This window comes from Arvicanthis niloticus, chromosome 4 (assembly GCF_011762505.2).
Source record: "Arvicanthis niloticus isolate mArvNil1 chromosome 4, mArvNil1.pat.X, whole genome shotgun sequence".
Taxonomy (NCBI): domain Eukaryota; kingdom Metazoa; phylum Chordata; class Mammalia; order Rodentia; family Muridae; genus Arvicanthis; species Arvicanthis niloticus.
The window spans coordinates 77,277,413-77,301,045 of NC_047661.1; the positions used below are offsets into that span (position 1 = coordinate 77,277,413).

Sequence of the window (23,633 nt, forward strand, 5' to 3'; positions counted from 1 at the left end):
TTTAGAACAGAGGTAAACTGAGATGGTGGTGATCAGTTCAAACAGGTGTGCTGTCCTTCCCCAAGTACAAAGCTTAACTTTTGGTTGGTCAGCCAATTGAATTGATTGTAAGTCTGTCCAATCATTTCCAAGCACCCAGTGGCTCCTCCTATTCAATTTTTTTTTTAAAAACCCTGCCTTTCTTCTCCTTGTGTGAACAGTACTAATGATTTTGAAGTCGTTGTCTGTGTGGTTTAAGTGTAATAATAAAATATCTATGTCTAGTATATTAGATCAGACTTTCTTCTAAACTAGTTTCTCTTATGGATACAATAGTTTTATAGGTAGGCTCTAGTTATCTCTATTTTATAACCATTACTGTGGGGCATGGGGAGATAGAGCATACTGCCTAATCACAAAGTTCATAGCTGAGATCTGAGACTACTCAGTTTAGTTCCATAGTGTCACAGCTGCCCATTATGTGTTACACATCCTGATTTTGACATCTAATGTTCTCTGCACACTTAGATAGGAGAACAATATACCTAAGTCCCTGTCACTTCATTGATCATTGTGGTTCATTCCACTGACTCGTTTAGTCAACAGGTATCTTCCTGATCCCTCGTAGTGCCATGTCCATGCCCTAACTTTGAGTTAAAATAAATATCCTTTCTGGATAGAGTAAATCAACCACAGTTTCTTATCTCTTTTTCCCATTCAGGGGTAGACTATAATATTTCACTCTTTAACCTATATTTGTTAGCATTCTGTCTAAACTCCACCCCCACAGTTTCTGGCAACAGCCAGGTATGCTCCTCCCTACAGTTACCTGGCAACAGCCAGGTAGGCCTGGCCCACTATAAAAGGGGCTGCTTGCCCCCTCTGCCCTCTCTTGCTCTCTTCGAACTCTTGCTCTCTTGATTCCTCTCTCCCCTTGCCCCTTCCCCCTTCCCTTCTCCCTCTCTCCACGTGGTTATGGCCAGCCTCTACTTCTCTTCTCTTCTCTTCTCTTCTCTTCTCTTCTCTTCTCTTCTCTTCTCTTCTCTTCTCTTCTCTCTTTCTCTTCTCTTCTCCTCTCTCTCTCTCTCTCTCTCTCTCTCTCTCTCTCTCTCTCTCTGCCTCTACTACCCTCTTAACTCCCCGCCCCATTCCCTGAATAAACTTAATTCTATACTATACCATTGTGTGGCTGGTCCCTCAGCGGGAAGGATGCCTCTCGGCATGGGCCCACTGAGACAACCCTTCCCCCACACCTTACCACACACACACACCCATAGAACATATCCCATATCTCTTTATCTTTTTATAAACACATCAATATTAGCTTCAGGAACTTACTTGACTAGTAGAAACCTGTTAAGATATATAACTTGGGTCAATAAGAAGCCTGTAGTAAGAAATCAAACCAGGGTGCTAGATAAACAATGTAGCAAGGCCCTGAGACTGTGAGCAGAACAGAGGCTTCGCAGAGCAGAACAGCAGCTCCCATTGCACTGCTATCAACTGAACAAAACTCAAACAATCCTCTGCTACCACAGGGGGTCCACCTATCTCGCTGAACCACACTAGAATATTGACCCCCTAAACCACGATATAAGAAAATGCTGTGTGAAGTCTGTAAATTGGAGAATAGTTTTCTAAACAACAATAACAGTTGGAACTAAACTTTATACCTGGAATTGAGGTGTTGTAACTGGGCAGTGACTGTAGTATACAGATGTGGCAGGCGCCATACAGATGTGGCAGGTGCCATACAGATGTGGCAGGTGCCATACAGATGTGGCAGGTGCCAGCAGGTCTCTGGGGAAGGACCTTGAGGAGCCTGATGGAAAGCTGGGAAGACACTGCAGAAACTGTTACATGGGACTGGGGGAAATAACCTGTATTACTTTGGCCAACTCATGCCTTCAAAGAGGATACTGGGGCAGAGACTGTAACAGCAGAAAGAGCACGTGAACTTCCACCTTTGGTAATGTAGAAAACAGAACATGTGGTGTAGATAGATGCTCAGGCAAAATTTCAAAAAAAACGCTAACAGGCTTCTTCTTCAACCTCCCACTAACAGACCTTTAAAAGCCACATTATGATTTTTAAAAATATGGACAAAAAGATTAGCATTTTTAAAAGAGCCGTTCAAGTTTTGTTTCTTGTCTTGTTTTTGGCGACAGGTATACCTTAATGGCTTCGAACTTCCTATGTATAAGTCTGTGCCGATAGGCCTGGCTCAAGCCGTTCTGTTTTTTAACAGGCTGTAAAGGCAATGTGAAGACCCAAACTTGTTAGATCTAAAAATCAAACTGTTTCTTATCTTTTCAGACAGTTAAAGCTTTCCAACTAAGAAGTGGCTGCAAGACAAAAAAAAAAAAAAAAAAGAAAAAAAAGAAAAAAAAAAAAACAAACAAACCTAAGATGTGATTGTTAGAGCCATGGAGAAGGCCTCCAAAAATTTTCAGGGGAGAGCCTCATATGTTTAAACAAGCAGCCTGTGGGAATCTTTAGGGTGGGCCTCTCCACCGAACAAAGAAGTTCCTAAAAACCTGATGGGTCCATTTTCCCCTCATCAGATGTAGAGGCAAACCAATGAAGTAAAAAAAGAGTAGTTCTGAAAAGAAAGAGGGTTTGGCTTTTGTCCTGTGGGAATAATTATAAGATAGATAGATAGATAGATAGATAGATAGATAGATAGATAGATAGATATTATGCACATATTAATTATAAGTTAATTCATATGACACCCTTTCAGCTCCTTATGGAATGGTATCTGCATGAACTACACAATATACACAATATAAACAACTACACAATATGCACCATATACACCAACTATTTGCACAGTATATGTGTACAACATCGATGTTATAGTTTGGATCTAGAATGTCTCCCAAGGGGGCTGGAAAGGTGGCTGCTCTTACAGAGAACCAGGTTTGAGTTCCAGCACCCACATGGCAGCTCACCGTGCTCTGTAACTCTGTACGGGCGGCGTATCTGCTGGGCTCTGTGACACTGGATACTCAAGGCACAGGCACACACAGGTAAAACACCCCATACACATTTAAAAAATTAAATAAATAAAAGTCTGTGCTTATTCCATAGAGAGTTTTAACCCTCACCATTCTGATGAAGCCAGTTGAATCTGTGATGGTGAAGGCGGCAGACACAGAGAGCCAAGTCTACATGAACTTTCACATGGTAAAAAAAAATCTCTTCTACTGGATCTTACCAGCTCAAGGCTGCGATAAGTTTTAGCCCCAGGGAGGATCTCATGATCTGGATCGTGATCTGGACTGGTGTACCTGCATGGAGAGAGGTGATTGGCTCTGAAGGGATGGGAAGGCTGGCCTTCCGGAGCTGGAGGGGTGGGGGGCCCTGGGGCGGAGGGTGTGTGCTCCAAAAACTGCACAGCAGGTGAAGGGACAGCTGTGTCCCAGAACAGAGCTCCAGGCCAGGAGCAGTTAAGAAAATGAAAAACAACCTTGGGGATTAAAAAGAGTGGGGCCTTTGAAAGGGACATTTGTCTTAATTGAAGAAGAGGCAGTTCAGAAGTAGCTAATGCTAATGGGACTGAGTTATTCCTAATACAATTCAAGAACAAATTTAGTTACCTACGTTTATTCAATTCAGCCAAAGCAGAACTTGTGCTACACACTGGGTGTGTGATTGAAAGCTGATGTACAAAGAGGCACACATACACTCCTTCCGTCATTCAACAGACCTGACTGTACGGATAGCTAAAATAAACACAAAGAATAGAAGGAGAGCCCTTAATCAAATTTGACTTCGAAAATCTTTTATAAAGAAGATAGGCCCTGTGTAGGCACCAAGGATAAATATAACTTAAAAAACTCTTATCAGAAATTGAAAATTCAAACTTTTATTCAAAAATTGCCAGCTTGTTTTAATCGATCCACAATGTCTGCATATATCAGAACAGTACATTTTATCCCAGAAGTTGGCACAGTCATCAACTAAATTTTTTTTAATTTAAAAAGAAAGTATGGTTAAACAAAGTTTGCTTTCACTCATAGAAGGAAAAGTGTCCCCATCCTCTCCTGGGTGACTACAGAGGGTGTCACACCCGGGGAAGGACAAGGCGGCAAGGCCAGTGTCACACACTGTAGAGTGAAAAATTATAAAGGCCATCTTATGAAATATGTGTAAATTTTTCGCCTTAGACCTTGGGCAGAAAAGCACTTGCCAGCAGGTTTGGGTTCATCTAATTAGTTACAGAGGAGGGGGAGTTACAGGACAAAGGCCTGTTAAGAACATCCCAGAAACTGACTGGCCAAGGGAAGAACTACACCCTGCCCCATGGTATGGCCTACTAGTGTTCAAAAAAGGTAAAACAACCAATCCCGTGCACCCGCTCGAAAGTTCGCTTTTTCCCTACCCCGCCCATATATAAGCGCTATGCCCCTGAGCCACGAGGTCAGTCCCTCTATCCCCTATGTGAGATATGGGGATATGGGCTGTCCCAGAGCTCTGATTTAATAAACCACCTCATGTGCTTTACAGCAAGACGGTCTCTCGTGTGTCCTTTGGGTGCGTGCTATCCTGTGACTTAAGTGGACCCCCTTTCTGGGGAGTCCCAGACCTTTCAACACCAGCTAGGATTGGTGGCTCTATAGTCCAGCCCTGCAGGTTTTTGGTCAAGCTATTTAATGAGTCATTATATTTTCTAAACTAAGGTTAATGACAGTAGATAGTTGACAGGCCACTGCAAGAGCAAGACAGGATCATCCCTGACTAGCATTTAATTCATTGTCTGCTGTGTTTCAAAAAGCCAATATATCACCATTGTTTTTAAATTAATATCTGTATACCACCCAGGATTCCTTGACTCTAAAGCAGCACTTCTGAATTAATTTCAGTTCTGCTACAAACTGTTCCCTAGGCATAGGCCAGTGACCCCAAATTTCCATTTATCAGCTTCCTGCCTTATCATAAGACCCAAGTTCTGAAATTGAATAAACAGGTTCCCTAACTTCCTTCTCCCTGTATTTCAGGAGTGTGTGTGTGTGTTTCTCTGTGTGTGTGTGTTCAGAACCACCCCCTTCGTTGGCCAGCCTTATCTGTCAGTTGTAACAAAAACCTCAAAGAAGGAAATTATGAGCCAGGCTTCAGACAGCTGGTGGTAATTTACTCTCACAACCCCCATCCCAGCCTTTCAACACCACTGTGAATGTGCATCTGATGTTGGGGGAGGGGAAAGCGTGCAGTAAATGCGGTATGTAAATTTCTCAGAGGGGCTTTGGAACAGTAAGACCTGTATGGATTTTCTGTCATCCTCCTTACGTCAAGCATACTTAATAAGCCTTAAAAATTGTGAAGCCTGATATTATGGTCAATAAATACATTTCTGGAAACAGAAACAATACCAACATAAATTCCTAAGAAGCTTCCAAGCATTCTTGACAATCCACCATCACTAAAACCCATGTCATTTTCCAGGATGTGGCAAGTTGTTCTAGGACTAGCATGTCAACCAATCCAGGATGGCTTGCAAGTCATAAGGAGAATAAGTGAGTGGAATGGCAAAACCTGGTTTAAATCTGAGACTGGATTTTTGAATTATGAAAAAGTTTGCTAAGAACAATATAGCCATGTGCATCCATGGTCCTTACCTTTGAATGTACCCATCTACTACCTTATCCCCTGAGGACAGGTAGATAAATGACAGACACAGAGAGAGATGGAGAAAGAGATTGAGAGAGAGAGAGAGACATACATATACACTCACCTATCTTTGTTTTTTAAACATATTTTCATTCATAATTGTTTCTCTATGTTTGATAAGAGCTGCAAAACAGCACAATGAAATCTTATGAATCTTCTACTTGATTAATTATTCATTAACTGTTTTCCACAATTTTTCCTCTCTCCTCACACATATACACAATCATTGCTGCCATCTAAGTGAATCATTGAAAGGATGATGTGGATTGTTCACTACTAAAGATTTCAGTATTTCCTAAGACTAATTAAAATTATTAAATAGCCTGGCGGTGGTGGCGCACGCCTTTAATCCCAGCACTTGGGAGGCAGAGGCAGGCGGATTTCTGAGTTCGAGGCCAGCCTGGTCTACAGCGTGAGTTCCAGTACAGCCAGGGCTACACAGAGAAACCCTGTCTTGAAAAACCAAAAATAAAAATAAATAAATAAAATAAAATTATTAAATATTTGTGATTGCGCCCCTTCTTGTCAGGTCAGCTTTTGTCCCTGCTAAACCGAAATCTTTGCTCATCTGAAGTCCCTGAAGCCAAGTTCTTGACATCTAACTCTCCCGTAGCCACCCCTAACTGGTACTTGGCTCACATCTGCACAATCAAGAGGCCTCATCAAGTAGTCACTCCCAAGACAAAGACAAAGCCCCAACAAAGACAAATTCCCTCTAGAAGCCAGATTCTTGGCAGTTTAAAACAGTGGGGTTTCCCCTCCGCCCACTTCTTTCAGCTGGCAGGGGTTCAAAAACATCAAGTTGCAACCCCAGAAGCTTTATACAATTAAGAAAGTTCTAATGAGAACTCACTTCCTGCGTGCATTTTCCCCATTTCAAGTTAGCCCCAATACTATTGCATTTCGTAACAAGCTTCTGGCAATTCTAGCCAAAAGAGGAACAAATCTCTAACACTCATTTATCCTGGATATAAGTTAATTCCATTCTCCTACAGGGCTCATAAAGCAAAATCCAATAAGTGGTATCTTAATGCAATATTTTAGGAAACAAAACGAATGTTAAAATTTTCAGGATGGCTGGGAGGATGGTTCAGGTGGTACAGCGTCTGCTGTGCATGGGTAAGGACATGAGTTCAATCCCCAAGCTCGCTAAGAGAGTCTGTCTCAAAAACAAAGTGAGGACTTCTGAGGAATGACACCCAAGACTGACTTCTATCCAGCATACGACACATGCCTGCAAGCTCACATCTGTGATGAAATAAATCCTGGGAGGATCACCGTGTTTTCTTCCTCCTACCCTTGTCCCTAGTTATTCATTCCTGGACACCGTGCTAAGCTGCATCAATAAATGTCAAAGTCCTAGCTGCATCCCTTTGGTACTATCTTGTGCCAAGATCCTCAGGCCTTGTTGGCCACAGCTCTTGGCCTGTGTATTGTCCACCACCAGACAGCAAATGGCCCCTTTAGATTCCATAAAGTACAAACAACAAGCAACTGGAAGGCAGATAGACCAGTGCATGATGGCACTTGCATGCAAGCCTAGCAATGTGAGTTCGATCCCTGGAACCTACATAAAGATGGAAAGAGACAACTGACTCTTGGTATGCCCACCGTTCTGAGTCCCAACTCAGAAAGGTATAACTATTTCTTTTTTTTCTCCTGTCTTTTTCTTTCAGATGCTGGCCAAAACCCAAGGCTGTTTTGAATTCCCTGCCTAACACTGTGGGCTTCCTTACACCTCTTCCTATGTTCTCTCTCACCTTGTGTCTGCCTGCTGCCCAGTGGCTGACTCTGTGCTGCCTTAAATCAAGCAGCATGACTCTTCTTCCTTCTCTTCCTTGATCTCCTCCTCCCTTCCAGGCAGCTGCAAGACTTCCATCTTGTCTGTCCTAAGGTTTTCCTTTTAAACACTAACAAATAGTCCTCAATCTTTTGTTTGAGTCCATTCTTAAATTCTTTTATTAAGGAGACTAGGAATGCTGAAGAAGACCCTCGAGTTTCCAAGGTATTGCATGGTGGCTCCCCTGGGACACCCCAAGCTTTCTGGTGGCTTTCTGGTGACTTTCTGCATGCATACTGTGGCTCATCCCACAATAATTTTGAAAGCAAGTATGAGTCAGGGCCAGCTTCTCTAACCTGTTTCTGGTTTCAAATCTCAGTTGTAAGTTGCTGTGATCTCTACGGTTTGGGGAGACAGTAGGAAAGGGAAGGGGGTAGAGGTGATGAGAGGAAAGAAATATCAAGTTACTTCAAAGGTGGCCTTTTTGTTTTGTTATTTCTGTTTTGGACTTGTTGTGTTCTGAGACAGCGTCTCATAGAACTCAAACTCCTAACCTTTCTGCCTCTATCTTCCCAAGTACTACAGTAATGACAGGTGCATGCATGCATGTACACACACACACACACACACACACACACACACACACACACACACCATTGAATTTCAAGTATTTGACTGTTCAACTCAAAACCAAATCTTGTTGTACATTGACTCTTCTGTCACACGACTGGAAGCAGCCACGTTTCCTTTATGCTTTATGCGGGCTGTAGTGACTTCTAGCTTTAGGACACTTCCAACCTGGAGCCTCTCTCCACTGGTAACAGCTGCTCATTAAAACTTGCTATCAAAACTTGGATGCTGTGACAATAAAAGCCACCTTCATGCGCCCCCTGCTGGTAGAATCTATCTTACCACTGCAGCCTCGTGGGTGTATTTTATTTAGTCCTAAATGTTCCCTATAGTTCGTTTAACTATTTTCTATGTGTTTGTACTCACCTGTTGTATTGATTTTTGCTACCTACCACACCTCTATAGGCATTTTGCTTATTTCCTAGTGCTAGGGCATCATGGGCCTGCCTTCTTACATCCTTATTAATGTCTGGTTCATAGGGTCACCATTTCTTTGGTCTTGTGTTTGATTCTTTTACCTTTGTGGGGTTGTTTGTTTGTTTGATTGATTGATTGGTTGATTGGTTGACTGATTGATTGATCTGGGGAAGGATCTCACTTAGTAGTCCTGGATGTCTTGCAATATAGATCAATTAGCCTTGATCTTGTGGCAATCCTCCTGCCCCATTCCTAAGTTCTAGAATTGGAGGCATGCACCACTGTCTGGTCCCTGTACCATTTCTCATCTACCCTCTGGGGAGAGCACTGGACTCATGGTTCCAAAGCTCAGCTTAGTGAGGCAGACCACTGGCCACGTGCCTGGCCAGCCCTCCGCCAGATTCTACTCTCAGATTGCTTTGGGTGAAGTACTTATAGCTCAGAGCTCATTCGATTGAAACCAAGGTCAAGATCTTCAGCTCAGACTGATTTTCAAGGATCTTATATGGTCTTTCTGACAGCCAGTTCTGTCTGTGAGGATGGGTGGAAGGGACAAGATGTGCTGAGACCAGCTGAAACAGGAAGGAGGTGAGACACACAAAAGCCCTTGAAGCTCCTGGATTGTTTGGGGGGCAGAACTGAGCAAGTGCAACTGGAGGTTGCTGTGATTCTGTTTTTGCTGTGAGGGCTTTTCTTGTTTGTTTATTTGGTTCAAGTTTTGTGTTTGGTTTGATTTGAGACAAGGTCTTATAGACCTGGCTGGCTTCGAACTCACAGAGACACTCCTGCTTCTGCCTGTTCGGTGCTGAGATTAACAGTGCCTGGCCTAACTATTCTGAGGATACAGATAAATGGCTTTACAGAGATGCACACAGCACAGTGCAGTCTCCAGCCCCAGCTCTGGCTCTACTCCCTACTTGTGTTTTGAGTTAGAGTCATCCTAGCTTCACTCCCAAGGAGGAAAGGAATCCTGCTGCTCCCCTGCTTCACAGGAGCTCAAGCAATGGGTATAGACTGGGGTAGATAGCCTCTAAAATGGCCCTGGATGATTACTATTGATCAAATCTGTGTTTGATGTCTGAGATGGATAGATGACTTACTTCCAAAGAGCAAAGTAGAAGTGAAGGTATACCCCTTCAAGATGATGATTATGATTATGATTTTGATTTTGATCAGAGGCTCCCATCTTGAACACGCTGGCTTTCTTTCTCTTCAATTATTCTGCGAGGGGAGACAAGCTACCACAATGCACCATACACATATGGTGGGCACAGAAACTTAGTCTGTCATACCTGGAAGGACTAAAGTCTGTACCCATCACAAGAGCTGATGTTTGCACACCCAGGTGGCAATCTGTCAATCTCTATCAAGTTCTGAGATGACTGCAGCCCTGGGCTACTGTTTGACTAGCCACACACTGAAGCCCTCCCCAGCCCTCAGCCAAGCTGCTCAGACTCCCTGTCCTTAGAGCAGTAGTTCTCACCCTTCCTAATGCTGTGACCCTTTAGTATAGTATAGTCAGTATCATGCGATGCTGACTCCAACCATTGAATTATTTTGGTTGCTACTTCATATTTATAATTTTGCTACTGATATGAGCAATAACATAATTATCTAACATACATGGTTTCTGATATGCAACTCCTGTGAAGTTGTGGCTTGATCCCCAAATGTGTCACAAGCCACAGATTGAGAACCACTGCCTTAGAGACTGTGAGACACGAAATGTTTATAGTTTTTAGCGATCAAGGTTTGGGCTGGTTTGCTATGTAGCAGTTGCAACCTAATATCAGTAATAAACATCCTTTCTGTCAGTCAGTCCAAGGTCAGTGCTGTGTCTGTCAGTCCAAGGTCAGTGCTGTGTCTGTCAGTCCAAGGCCAGTGCTGAGTCTGTCAGTCCAAGGTCAGTGCTGTGGATGCATTAGCTACTCCCATTCCTAAAGAAGCTGTTATTCTCCCTCAGTAAAGAAGAACAAAAAAGGCAGAGCAGTTATTTAAGAATTCACAGTAACATCTAGATTTTCTATTGCTATACTAAAATACTATGACCAAGGCAGCTTAAAGTAGAGGGGTTTGGAGGGGGGGCTTATGGTTTTGGAGAGGGGGTCTTGGGCCAGGAGGCCACGAGGCAGTGCAGAGGCATAGTGGCTGGAGCAGGAAGCTCAGATCTTACATTTTGAACTACAAGCAGGATGCAGAGAAAGTAAAACCTTGCTTCAGTAACACACGTCCTCCAAGATCACATCCTCTAAAGCTCCCCAAACAGCACCACTAACTGGGAACCAGATGCTCAAACGCCAGAGCCCATGGGGACTGACCACGGGGACTGATCTCATTCACTCTGCCACAGTGGTGAGGACAAGTGAGTAGAAGAGTAATCACTGATGGTCATTTTATAATCAGTGTCCCTCATGCATGTTCTCTCCAGAATGTGTTTTTAATCGTTTACCAAGAACATTTTCAGTTAGAAAATACATGAAGTTCAAGAAGATCAATCTTATTGAAACCCCAGTAAAGCTATACGTTTTAGTTGCAGAATATCACTGTAGATGAATACAGCCAGAGGTGTTATAGAGTGAACTATACTGCAGACAATATGGATGCTGTGGTAGTTTAAATGATAATGGCCCCCCTAGGCTCATATGTTTGATTTGTGCTTCCCCCCCACCCCCCCCTGGAGGAGAAGGGATTAGGGGGTGTGGCCTTGGGGGGGGAAGGTGTGACACAGGGGGTGGTCTTTGGGTTTCAAAAGACTCATTCCTCCCCCAGAGTACTCTGCCTCCTGCTTGGAGATCAAGATGTGAGCGCTCAACTGCTGCCTGAGCCATCTGTGGCCATGTCTTCGTTCCAACATCATAAAGACTAACCCTCTGGAACCATAAGCCCAGTTAAACTTTCTTTTTTAAACTGTCCTGGTCCTAGTGTCTTGTCACGAAAAGTAATTAATATAGATGCTGAGAAAGGATGCTGTTTCTGCTTGTTCACCAGGGTACCAGCTCCACGCCAACATTCCTCCTCGCTTTCTGCCAGTTGGTGTTAGGAATTGTATGTGGGGTGGATGAGGACACATAGTGGGCAGACTTCGAATGTGTGTGCCTATTATTCTGAGCAGTAGGCACCACTTGCTTTATGTCTTTGTGGTTTGAACAGTGTCCCAGATTCCCCTTTGAGATTTGCAGTTCACCCTTTTATTATTATTATTAACCTAAATATGGAGTTACCCTGATGCTTTTTGATATCACCTCAGTCATTCATTTCTCTGTGATGACCTTCATAGGTTTTACCATATGAATTAGAAAATAAGTCCTCACAAGGTCAGACTCTGTAATGCAGTTTATTATTTTAAAGCAAGTGGGCTATTTAAATGTGTGCTGAGTTGGGGACCAGGTCATTTTTGCCTGATTCTAGCAAAGGACTTTATAGTTGATTTTTATTGACACATAGTTCTGTTTAGAGTTATTCTTTTAAGGAAATATAGCCTTCCTGGCATCACAAAGGAAGAGCTTTTAAACGTAGACAAATGAAAATAATTACTCTGCCGTGCATGACATAGATATTTAGCACCTGCTCATTAGGCATGACGTCTGCTACTTTACAGCTGTGTGACCTTGTCAAACTGCTTAACTTTTAAAATGCAGTTGGGGATAATAATTAATATCATTCTTGCAGGGTCATAAGGATTGAATGCTTATTTAAAAACACATAGAGCCTGGCATATAGCATGTGCTCAAAAGGACTGTTTATGGTGAAGGAAGAGATGGCTCCGTGGTGAAGAGGACTTGATGTGCTTCCGGGGGACCCAGGCTCTGTCTCAGCACCCACATTGTGCCTCACGGCCTCCAGCTCCAGGGGCTCCTATGTCATCTTTTGACCTTCTTGGGCATAGGCGTGTGTGTGTGTGTGTGTGTGTGTGTGTGTGTGTGTGTGAGTGTGTAAAACACAACTCACATACATAAAATAACTCTTTAAAAGCCTAAAGCATTATTGATAATACGAATTATAAATGAGCTAACAGTGATGACTGACTGTGCTGTTGGCCACAGATAACTATACAGTCGTTACAGGAGTCTCTTTAGGTCTAGCACAGATCAACTTATGAAACTGTTCTCGCAAATAAGACCCAGAGAACCAGAGATTTGAGGGGATTGAAGTGACATTTGGACATACCTTCCCTGTCTGTTTCTCCCCCTCCCACCATAAACACCATCACCATTTGGTCACCATGTGCAGCCTTCCAGGAAGGTAGTCTGATATTAAAAAGGCTCCTCACCATTTGTGCTGGCTAGTTTTATGTCAGCTTGACACAAGCTGGAGCCATCTGAAAGGCGGGACCTCTACTGAGAAAATGCCTCTATATAATTGGGTTGTAGGTAGGCCTGTGGGACATTTTCTTTATCAGTGATTGATGTGGGAGGATCCCACTCATTGTGAGTGGCTCCACCCTGAACTGGCAGGTTGGAGTGCTATAAGAAAGCAAGCTGAGCAAGCTTTGAGGAGCAAGCCAGTAGGCAGCACTGCTCGTGACCTCTGCATCAGTTCCTGCCTTTAGGTTCCTGCCCTGACTACCATTAATGATGAACTATGATATTGAAAAGTAGGCGTGTCCATCCAGCAGCTGCCTCAGACAGATGCAGACACCCGCAGCCAACAGTGGATGGAGCACGGAGAGTCTTATGGAAGAATAGGAGGAAGGATTATGGCCCATAAGGGAATAGGATCTCCATAGGAAGACCAACAGAGTCAACTAACCTGGACTCTTGGGGCTCTCAGAGACTGAACCACCAACCAAAGAGCATACACAAGCTGGACCTAGTGCCCCCCAACACATATGTAGCAGATATGCAGCTTGGTCTTCATGTGGGTCCCAAACAACTGCAAGGGGGGGTGCTATCCCAAAAGTTGTTGCCTGTGTGTGGGTTATGTTTTTCTAGCTAGGCTGCCTTGTCTGGCCTCAGTGGGAGAGGATGTGCCTAGTCCCACAGACGTGATGTGCCAGGATGGAGGAATACCCAGGGGAATCCTTACCAGTTCAGAGGCGAAGGGAAGGGGGATGGGGGAAGAGTTGTATGAGGGGGTGAGGAGGAGGGGGCAGTGAGTGGGATATAAAGCGAATAAGTAAAACAAACAAACAAACAAACAAACAGAAGAGTAAACATGATAAACTCTTCCTCCCCCAAGTTGCTTTTGGCCATGGTGTTTGGTCACAGTAATAGAGACCCTGATTAAGAGTTAGAATAATCACTTTCTTTTTATGTTCCACCCCCCATACCCTAATAAGTAGGAATTGGGCCTCAGCTAGAGCTAAATTAAAACTAAACCAACCAAACAAACAAACAAACAAGCAAATAAAAACCAACCAGAGATAGCAAGCACCATTTAATATAAATACTCCAACAATGGAGTTCTGTCTCTCAGTCACTCAGTCGTTGTCTCTGTTAAGTTTGCTTTCAGTAGCTTGAAAGAGCCAAATTATCTGCCAGAAGGCCAGGCTGATATTGTTCAAACATGATCAGAAGCTCCGCTGTCTGTTCCAGGACATCCTTACAGAATCTCACTTTGGACTTCCTTTGGGCACCAAAATCTGTAGAGCTTAAGTCTCACCTACAAGACAGCTTTGTATCTGAATATAGACTACACGTATCATCCTGAACACATCTTCACACTGCTAGCTGGCCTACACCATCTAATACATTTGAAAGGTAACCGGATTTTCTTTGTATTGTCTTTATGGGTGCTTTGTTTTGCATTGAAATCTCTCTCTGTCTCTGTCTCTGTCTCTGTCTCTGTCTCTGTCTCTGTCTCTGTCTCTCTCTCTCTCTCTCTCTCACACACACACACACACACACACACACACACACACACGTCCTTCCTAGGATGAAAGAAAGGAAAAGGAAGGTAGAGTTTGTTGTGATGCATGCCTTTTTTCTCAGCACTGGGGAGGCAGAGGCAGAGGCAGAGGCAGAGGCAGAGGCAGAGGCAGAGGCAGAGGCAGAGGCAGAGGCAGAGGCAGAGGCAGAGGCAGAGGCAGAGGCAGAGGCAGAGGCAGAGGCAGAGGCAGAGGCAGAGGCAGAGGCAGAGGCAGAGGCAGAGGCAGAGGCAGAGGCAGAGGCAGAGGCAGAGGCAGAGGCAGAGGAGGCAGAGGCAGAGGCAGAGGAGGCAGAGGCAGAGGCAGAGGCAGAGGCAGGACTTGAGAGGCCAGCCTGGTCTGTCTAGTTTGTTTTGACACCATGTAGAGAGACTTTGTCTCTTTGATCCACAGTTGACAGAGCCTGCAGGTCAGAAGATCAAGTGCATTTTTTCTACCTTCTCTCTTACTTCCTTTGTTCATCTCTTCCACGAGTATCTTCAGTCCTAACTGAGAAATCCTTAAATCCCACATTCTCACCACCATGGCCTGAACTCGGCCCTTGCCGCCTCTGCCATGAATTTCTTCCAATAGCCTTCCCGTGATCCCATCTCTTCACTCAGCTTATTTACACCCATCTCCCATATTTGTGACTCACACAAAAAGTAGGGCAGACACTGTTTCAACACTTGCCATGGTGCCAAAGTGGCTGGGGAGGGGAAAAATGGTAGGATCTCGGTTCCTTGAGCAAGAGATCACAGTTTTTTTCTTTAAAAACTTGTTTAGAAATGAACAGTTTACCTAATGCAGAGGTTCTGTCACCCAGACTGAGAAGCACAGCTGTCTAAGAGTGTTTCTAAAGAGCTCTGGTGCTGAGCCCCAGTCTAAAAGAGTCTGCCTGCTCTGGCCAGGAATGGAATCTCTAGGTCAAGTTCTTAAGCCTTACCAGATGCTTCTAACACATAGACAAGACTGAAAACTACTAATTTACAGTATGGATAGACAGGCACTTCTGCTTTCAAAGAGCGTGAAATAACAGGGTGTATGGTGGTCTTATTCTGAAATGCTTCTCCCCCAGGCTTATGGTTTGAGTCCGTGTTTCTCAACTGATAGTGCTTGTCTGGAGGCTATGAGGCCATTAGCTTTAGAGGGTAGTGCCTGGTAGTGGAAGTAGGCTACTAGACAGGTAGCCTTTTGAAGGTCCTCCCCAGTCCCTGGTACCAGCCACTCTCTGCTTCCATGTAAATGGCGCTCTTACACATGCCTCCACTTTCACAGACTGGATCACACAGTTCTGAAGTGCTCACTGTGATGGACCACATCCCTCTGAATGAGTCTGAATGAGCCAGAAACTCCCATATGTGGTTTCTGTGAAGTATTTTGCTTCAGTGTTACAAAAGTAACTAACATGGGGTGTGGATCCATTCTCCCTAATCTCTGACAGAAATTACTAAAAACTCTGACAACATATGAAATGCTGGTTTCCAGGTACTACAAACTGAACAACCTAGGATGGCAGCCCCAACGAATAAGACAGATCAGTGAGTGTTTTAAGACGAGGTTAAAGAGGTTTTGATAAACTCCATCTTAGAATCACTTTTGATATCCCCAAACATTACAAATTATAAATAAACTGAGTATGCCTAACTACTGGCTCAAACTATTTCCTGTTAGGGGTTTGCCAGTCCAATGGCTCTGGTATCTGGTTGATACGTTCTGGTTAGCATTTGGCTCTTTACCTAAATCTGTACAACAGAATACCACATGCCCCCCAAATAATTACAGCAAGAAGGCAATCCCCTGCTGCTGCTTCCTTGACAGTGGAATTCCCAGTCTCATGGCTCAAGGAAATAAATCTCTGGACTCTATAAATTATCCAGTCTTAGGTAATATGTTCTAGCACTGAGTGAAATACAGACTACGAACCTTGTCATTTGAAACTTAATATTTACAGTTAATGCCAACTGATTCAGAGAAGAAATGTGTAGATACAAGAGAGCCTCAAGGGTTTCCACCAAAATAGACTATTACCTGGTTAAAATTGTTTACCTAATACAGATAGAAAAAAGGCATACAGAAGAGAGTGATCATCAATGGACGTTTACTGTTCAAGGAAGAAAGAGCTCCTTTGTGTCCTTGATACTTTGAACTCTCATTTTCCCCCCAAAATTAAAATCTACTAATAGCTCTTGCTCTTCAAATGTTACAAACAAATGTAGCAAGTATGTCACGGGACTTCCCTGAACTAACAAAAGAAAAACTGCATTTCTGCATATATAAAAAATTCTTATTATAAATTAATAATTTGCTACTAAAGGTTTGGGTAGTGGTAATGTGGATTCATCAGCCTAAGAAACAGTTAAGTTGAAGGGATGATTCTGACACTTTTTAAAAGTAATGCCACATGGGGCACAGCCAGACAGCTTTCCAGGAAGAGACCATCTTTAATTTTTTCCTCCATCCATCCATCTGGTTTAGCGTTTGCCCCATACTATAATGTTATGTCCATAGTTGAGAGCCAAGGCTCTGGAGGTCACTTGCATCAAGTTAAGTTCTAGCCATCACTGTCACTGCTCAGTGAACAGCACACACTAAACATAGGTAGAAGCCTCTGACATTGACAAGCTGAGAACCAGGCTTCCTGTCAGGAAAACCATGACTTCCCCACCCACCTTTGACACAGTAACATCCATTAGACCTCTGCTCTTACAGCTGCTGGGGAAGGTTGGCACCAGCTCCTAGGACGGTTATATTTTGGTTTGCTTTTGTTTTGTTTTGCTTGTTTGTTTCTTTTTTTCAGAGGCAGAGTATCTCTGTGTAACAGCCCTGGTTGTCTTGGAACTCACTCTGTAGACCAGGCTGGCCTTAAACTCACAGAGATCTGCCCGCCTCTGCCTGATGAGAGCTAGGATTAAAGGCGTCCACTACCACTGCACAGCTTTGATTTGGCTTTTTATTGATTTTTATTTGAAATTACAGTTACTTACTTTTTAGTTAACATAAACAATGATGGGATAATTAGGATCTCTATTTATTTATTTATTTATTTATTTATTTATTTATTGGATTTAGGGTGTTGCGGTAAATCTCTTGCCCATGGGGAGTCCATAGAAGAAAAGACACAACTCAATTAATTACAAATGTATGCTGCATGCCTAGATTGGGCAGATTTACCATTAAACTACACTATTCCCCGGCTATGAGAGCTCTTAACAACTTGCAGTTTCCTAGGTCAAGGTCTTCTTCATCTTCTCTGCTTTCACCAACTGCCCCCACTCTCCAACGGCTCTTTTTCTCTCTCTTCTCCTCTTCCCCTGCCTCTGGCTCCTCCCACTCCTCTTCTACTGCCCAATCACTGGCTCTAGCCTTTATTTAACAAATTTGATTGGACAGAAGGTTCACAAGATTCACTCCTCCTTAGCGGCCCCTCCCAGGAGTGGAATTACCATGACAACAAGAGGCTAGGGCTATCCACCACATTAGGGTTTTGTTTTTTGAGGCATAGTTTTGTCCCAGGCTGACTTTAGGCTCATTACTTATGTCTGAATAGCAGGGTGAGAGCCTAGCATATCAGTTGAGGCAACTGAAGAGTCTGAGGCATGTCTCTGAGGCTAGCCTGGGCTATGTAAGAAGACCATATTACAACACCTTACTGCCGTAATTTAGAGAATCATATGTTAGTTAGCCCTACAAAGTGTCTATTGTCAATGACAGTGAGACAGATCATCCTTTATGATGAGTGTTTCTTTACAGATAAAAACTTCAACTGTTATATAGAGAGCAGGCAAGACGCTTTGAAATGTTAGAAGCATGTGTACATGAATATGAAGATTTATTTTTGTTCAAAGTTCACTCATATTTTTAAAACATAATTATATTTGGGCTAAAGTTTCACTATATATGTATGTAAATGTTCCTTGCTTTGTCCTTTAATTTCCAGTAATTTATTACACATTTCTTAATAGAAACAGGTCCCTTTAACTACTGCATAATTGAATCTTTGACTACATTTTCTTGCACAAACAGGGGTAGTACAATGAATGAAAGCAATTAAGTTTCTTTGAATAGGCAGACTCCCTTTTCTAGTTCACAGATCCAGCAGACTCTGGAGAGTGCAATACAAACCCAGCAACACTTCCACTCTGAGGTCAAACTATTTAATCTGATAACTCTTTCCAATCCCATTCACAGGAAACTGAGGCCTAGAAAGGTCCAGTTTGTTAAAGGCAAAGCAAAGACTTGAACCCACCATTGGCTTGAGTGATAAATACTGGCTTCCCACAGTGTGTGTGTGTGGGGGGGGGTGAGGGAGGGGGGGGAAGAGCACAGAGGGAGGAGCTAAAAATTCTATGTCAAAGACATGCTTACTTTAAAAATGGCAGCCATACAATCTGTCCCTTCCTTTGGAAACATTAATATGACAGATTTTCATCTTGCTGTTGCTAAATGAAGAACACGGCGCCTAATCTGCCGGGTGTTTTCTAGGCCAGAGTGGAGGAAGGGTCTGGGTTCAGATGAAACTAACTGGCCCAGAGCCTCGAGCCAACAGGCCCAGGCCAGGCTCCAGTGCTGCAGAGGAAGAAAAGCATCACCAATCTCCCTGCTGTTTCCAGTTAAAGCAAATAAATAAATATCCAAGAATCGAAGAGACTATGAAAGGGCAAAGATGTGCACTCAGCGAATCCCCCTACTGACCGGGCTCCTGAGTCACCTTTGATTTGGCTCAGCCCAGCAGGTGTTGCCTCCAGCCTCACCCACACCGGTACAGATCAAGACCTTAGGATAGAAACCTGGATTCCCACCATTTCTCCTGTACATCAGCGCTGCACCTTCCTGCTCTACTCAACCCTGTCCTGTGGATTCTATTTGCTCCTGGGGCCCCAATCTCTTGCGTGCTCGCCAAACCTTCCCCAGTAATTGTCACTGGGTGACAACCTTTCGTGACAGCCTCCTGCCACGACCCCAGCCCTGTCCAGCGAACAGTGCACCAGCACCCATGTACCACAGCACACTAGTACCCTCGCACCGCAGCTTCCCCGGCTCCAGCGGCAGAAGTCTTACCTCATCCAGGGTGCCGCCGAAGCTGCCTCCTCCTCCTCTGCCGCCACCGCCCAGCTCCCAGCCCGTTCTGGGGGTCGCCGTTCCCGGCTGGAGGGCTGCCGTGGAGACTGGCGAGGTGCGTGGTGAGCCCAGCACGGCGGCGGCGCATGGTGGCAGATGGACCCGCTGTCCGTGCGCTTCATGGGACCGAGGCCTGGGCACTGCGCCCTAGCTATGATCTCTGCTTGGTTTCCCTCGGTTTCACCGGCTGCCCAGACGCGTCCTCCCCGCGTGGTAGAGCATCCAGCCCAGATGCTGCGGCTGTGCGGGAGATGCGGCCAGGTTCGGCCTCCCGCAAGGCTGTCTGCCAACTGCTCCGCCCAGGCGCTTTTGGTCCTGCTACACACGTAGCTGCCCGGCATCCTCTAGCATCTCTGCTTCGTTCTCCATCTGTGACCTCAGCCTGGCACTCCTGTCATTTCTAGACCTCACTACTGCCTTTTCGTTCTGTGCATTTCAATGTCACCTTCCCCGATTTCTAAGCTAAAAGAGGTCTCTGACTGGCGAGATGGCCCAGAGGGTAAAGGCATTTGCTGCTAAACCCTATGACAGAGTGTTCAGTCCTGGGAACCACATGATAGAGTCTGACACCCTCAAGTTGTCCTCTGACCTTACGCACACACATGGAAGAGGGAGAGGGGGAGGGGGAGGGGAGGGGGAGGGGGAGAGGGAGAGGGAGAGGGAGAGGGAGAGGAAGGAGAGGATAAATAATAAATAAATGAATAAATAAACTGTGGTGTGTTTTTTTATTGAATATTTTATTTACATTTCAGATGTGATCCCCTTTCCCCATCACCCCCCCCCCCCGTGGTGAGATTTTTAAAGTTCCTCCTGTTCTCACACCTCTATTTTCTGGGTTGTCTCTCTCTTTCCCTAAATTGGCCATCCTTTTATAATTTAAACTGTTCCTTATTACTGACTCCTGAGAATACTGCTCCAGCTTGTTGGCTATCCTCTTCTTTGCCCAATCTTCTAGAATCTTTTTTTTCTTTCAGCTTTTTCTTTGGTTATTCGAGGTAGGGAGCACTGTCCTGAGCAGCTGTTATTTATTTATTTTTCCTAGTTGGGATTTTCTGATGGTCATTTTCTAAGAACTCTTAACAAAGAGTATCTGCCATTAGCCCAAGTGAGTGTTGTTATCTAAAAAACAAAGAAAACAACACACACATCTGTGAGCACACACACAGACACAGACACACACACACACACACACACACACACACACACACAGACAGAGAGAGAGAGAGAGAGAGAGAGAGAGAGAGAGAGAGAGAGGTGGTGGAGCAGAGCAGACCTTTAATCCCCACCCCTGAAGGCAGAGGTAAGTGGATCTCTGTGAATTCCAGGCCAGCCTAGGCTATAAAGCAAGTTTCAGGACAGCCAGAGCTACATAATGAGACCCTGTCTCAAAACAAAACAAGACACACTGGCTTATGCCTGTGATCTCAACTATTAGGGAGAGTGAGGCAGGAGGATCAGAAGTCCAAGGCTAGCTTGTCACAATACAAAATGAAATGGGACCAGGATATAATTCATCAGTAAGCACTTGAACACTGTGTACAAAGCCCTGGTTCTGTCCCCAGCACCTACCTAGGAGGCTAAGTATCCCCCACCCCTGTTTTGGAAAGGGAGAGAGCATATCGAATTGTTTCATGGCCTTGTTTCCATATTCACCTTCAGCACTTTCGGGTGGGCTCAGAAAGGAGGGGATGCTGAGGCAACTGTGTGAGTGTGACCCTGGCAGCAGGGACTTGAGGACAAAAGACTGTGAAATAACACAAGTAAGACAAGTCTGAACAATCTGAGCATATAAAATCAAATCCAATTAATCAAAAAGTATGCAAGTGTAAAGCTTTACGAGGCAAGTATCCAAATGTCAACTGGATCTCCACAGACTCATTTTTTTCCCCACAAAATATAAGACACCAAAAGCGTAGGAGATGGCTCCGTGCGTAAAGATGACAACATAGGCTCAGATCCCTAGGACCTGTGTCAGCCCAGCATGGTGGCAGGTAAGGGCTGTGTTATGCCGAGTCCTTACAGGATCTCTGCATTTCCTGCAGTCAGCCTCCTAATCTTCTTGCTTAAGCTACAGCTGCTCTGCCAAAGACCACGCCAGATACGTTGCCTGCATCTTTTTTTAAAAAAAAATCCCCCTCAAGGAATTTAGTTCCAAGGCCAAACATTGACACTGACATCCGACTTCTCGGGTATCACTAACATCGCTAACCAGAGCCATCCATCTAATCTGCTCTGGGTGCCAGAAATAAGGAGGGCCTTGGGGAAGTGGAAAGTAGTAGGTTTGATTATGATGACAGAAAATCAAAACCAAAGTCTTTAAAGCCATATAGTTAGTAAGAGTTTCAGCCATAATATCAGATGCTAAAAAGCTGAAAGACACAACTTCCAAAAATAAGATTCTAGAAAAGATAATTTAAAAATTATTTACATGACATTTATTTGCAGGCCATGAATGTATCTTAGTAGAAGAGCAGGTATTCAGCATGCACAAGGCATTAATTATAATAACATTATTATAATAAAATAATATATTTATTATTATACAGAAAGACATATTTTCAAAAGATTTATTGAAGAAACAAAAAAAAATGTTAGAGCACTTCATAGTACACTTAGTAAAATAGACGATAACAATTAACAAGTTTTGCAAGGACAGACACTTAGGCAAACTAATGATAAGCACATGCATGTGAGAGCTATGAGCACTCACACTCAAGAGGAGGGGAAAGGTTGACAAGATGGCTCAGTGGGTGCAGGCCCTTGCTGCCAAGGCTGATGACCTAAGTTCGATCTCTGAGACTCACGTGATAAAAGGAGAGAACTGATCCCCTCAGTTGCTCCTCTGATCTCTGCATGTATGTCATAGCACGAATGCATGTGCTGGTGCCTACTCAGGCACGCGCACACATACACATCCACTATTATAAATAAACGTGTAAAAAGTGGCACACACACATATGTGTGCACCATGCTTTTTGTTTAAAAGATGTGTTTATTTCAATGTATGTTTGTGGGCTCACATGTGTAACAGTGCACCATGTGCATGCAGTGCCCATGGCAGCCAGAAGAGGGCGTTGTGTCACCAAGAATTGGAGTTACAATCCCCGATATAGATGCTGGGGATTGAACACAGATCCTTTGGAAGAGAAGCCAGTGCTCTTAATTACTGAGCCATCTCTCCAGCCCAGAGTCCTGCTTTTTAACTCTGAAATACTGTGAGAAAAAAAATCTAAACATTTAATAAAATTCATCAAAACCCTAACAAACAAATCACTATGTATGTAGAGGCCCAAAAGTTGAGCATTCAAAATTTTACTTTTTACAGAAAAAAAAAGATATCCCTGTGTTTTTTAAATTTTTAATTTATTTTTATTTTTTACTTATTCACTTTACATCCCACTCTCTGACCCCTTCCTAGTCATCCTCCTCCCAACCTTCCCTCCACTTCCCTTTCTCCTCTGAGTAGAAGTCCCCCATACACACCCACTGTGGCACCACAAGTCCCTGTGCGTTTAAGTGCTTCCTCTCCCACTGAGGCCAGACAAGGCAGCCCAACTAGTAGAACATATCCCACAGACAGACAACAGCTTTTGGGATAGTCCCACTCCAGTTGCTCAGGACCCATGTGAAGGCCAAACTACATATCTACTACATGTGAACAGGAGGCCTAGGTTCAGCCTATGTATGTTTTTTTGATTGCTCAGTCTCTGAGAGCCATAAGGTCCACATTAGTTGACTCTGTTGGTCTTCCTATCCCCTTCAGGGCCTGCAATTCTTCCAACTATTCTTCCATAAGACTTCCTAAGCTCCATCCACTGTTTGGCTGTGGGTGTCTGTATCTGTCTGAGTCAGCTTCTGGGTGGAGTCTCTCAGAGGACAACATACTCCTGTCTGCAAACATAACAGAGTATCATTAATAGTGTCAGGGATTGGAACTTGCCCATGGGATGGATCTCAAGTTGGGCCCATTATTGGTTGGCCATTCCTTCAGGTTCTGGACATGCCTGCATTTTAAAGGAAGTTCAAGTACTTCACACACACACACACACACACACACACACACACACACACACAAAAGAACCTAAAAGACATAGGTAAAATGGAGCCTGTCTCTAATCACCTAAGAGTCTAACATGTCTCAGTACCTAAGAGTTGGTGGAACAGGAATTCAAAATGAAATCTCAGCTA

The 23,633-nt window shown here is 44.0% G+C and overlaps 1 protein-coding gene across 14 annotated transcripts in view; it reads right to left on the reverse strand.

The window, feature by feature from the left end:
• The window catches only part of Pde4dip (phosphodiesterase 4D interacting protein), a 191,958-nt gene extending 171,989 nt beyond the window's left edge, over positions 1 to 19,969 (reverse strand). For 7 of the 14 annotated variants that reach the window (XR_004606602.2, XM_034499725.2, XM_034499730.2 and 4 more), the window contains exon 1: positions 19,386 to 19,583. Coding sequence is in view for 13 of the 14 variants with exons in the window: in XM_034499725.2 (XP_034355616.2) it covers positions 19,386 to 19,567 (182 nt within the window). In the remaining variant the exon portion in view is untranslated. Of the gene's footprint in view, positions 1 to 19,385 lie in introns of all 14 variants that reach the window. The other 7 variants (XM_034499721.2, XM_076933000.1, XM_034499719.2 and 4 more) reach the window with 3 other exon arrangements.
• Positions 19,970 to 23,633: the final 3,664 nt, after the last annotated feature.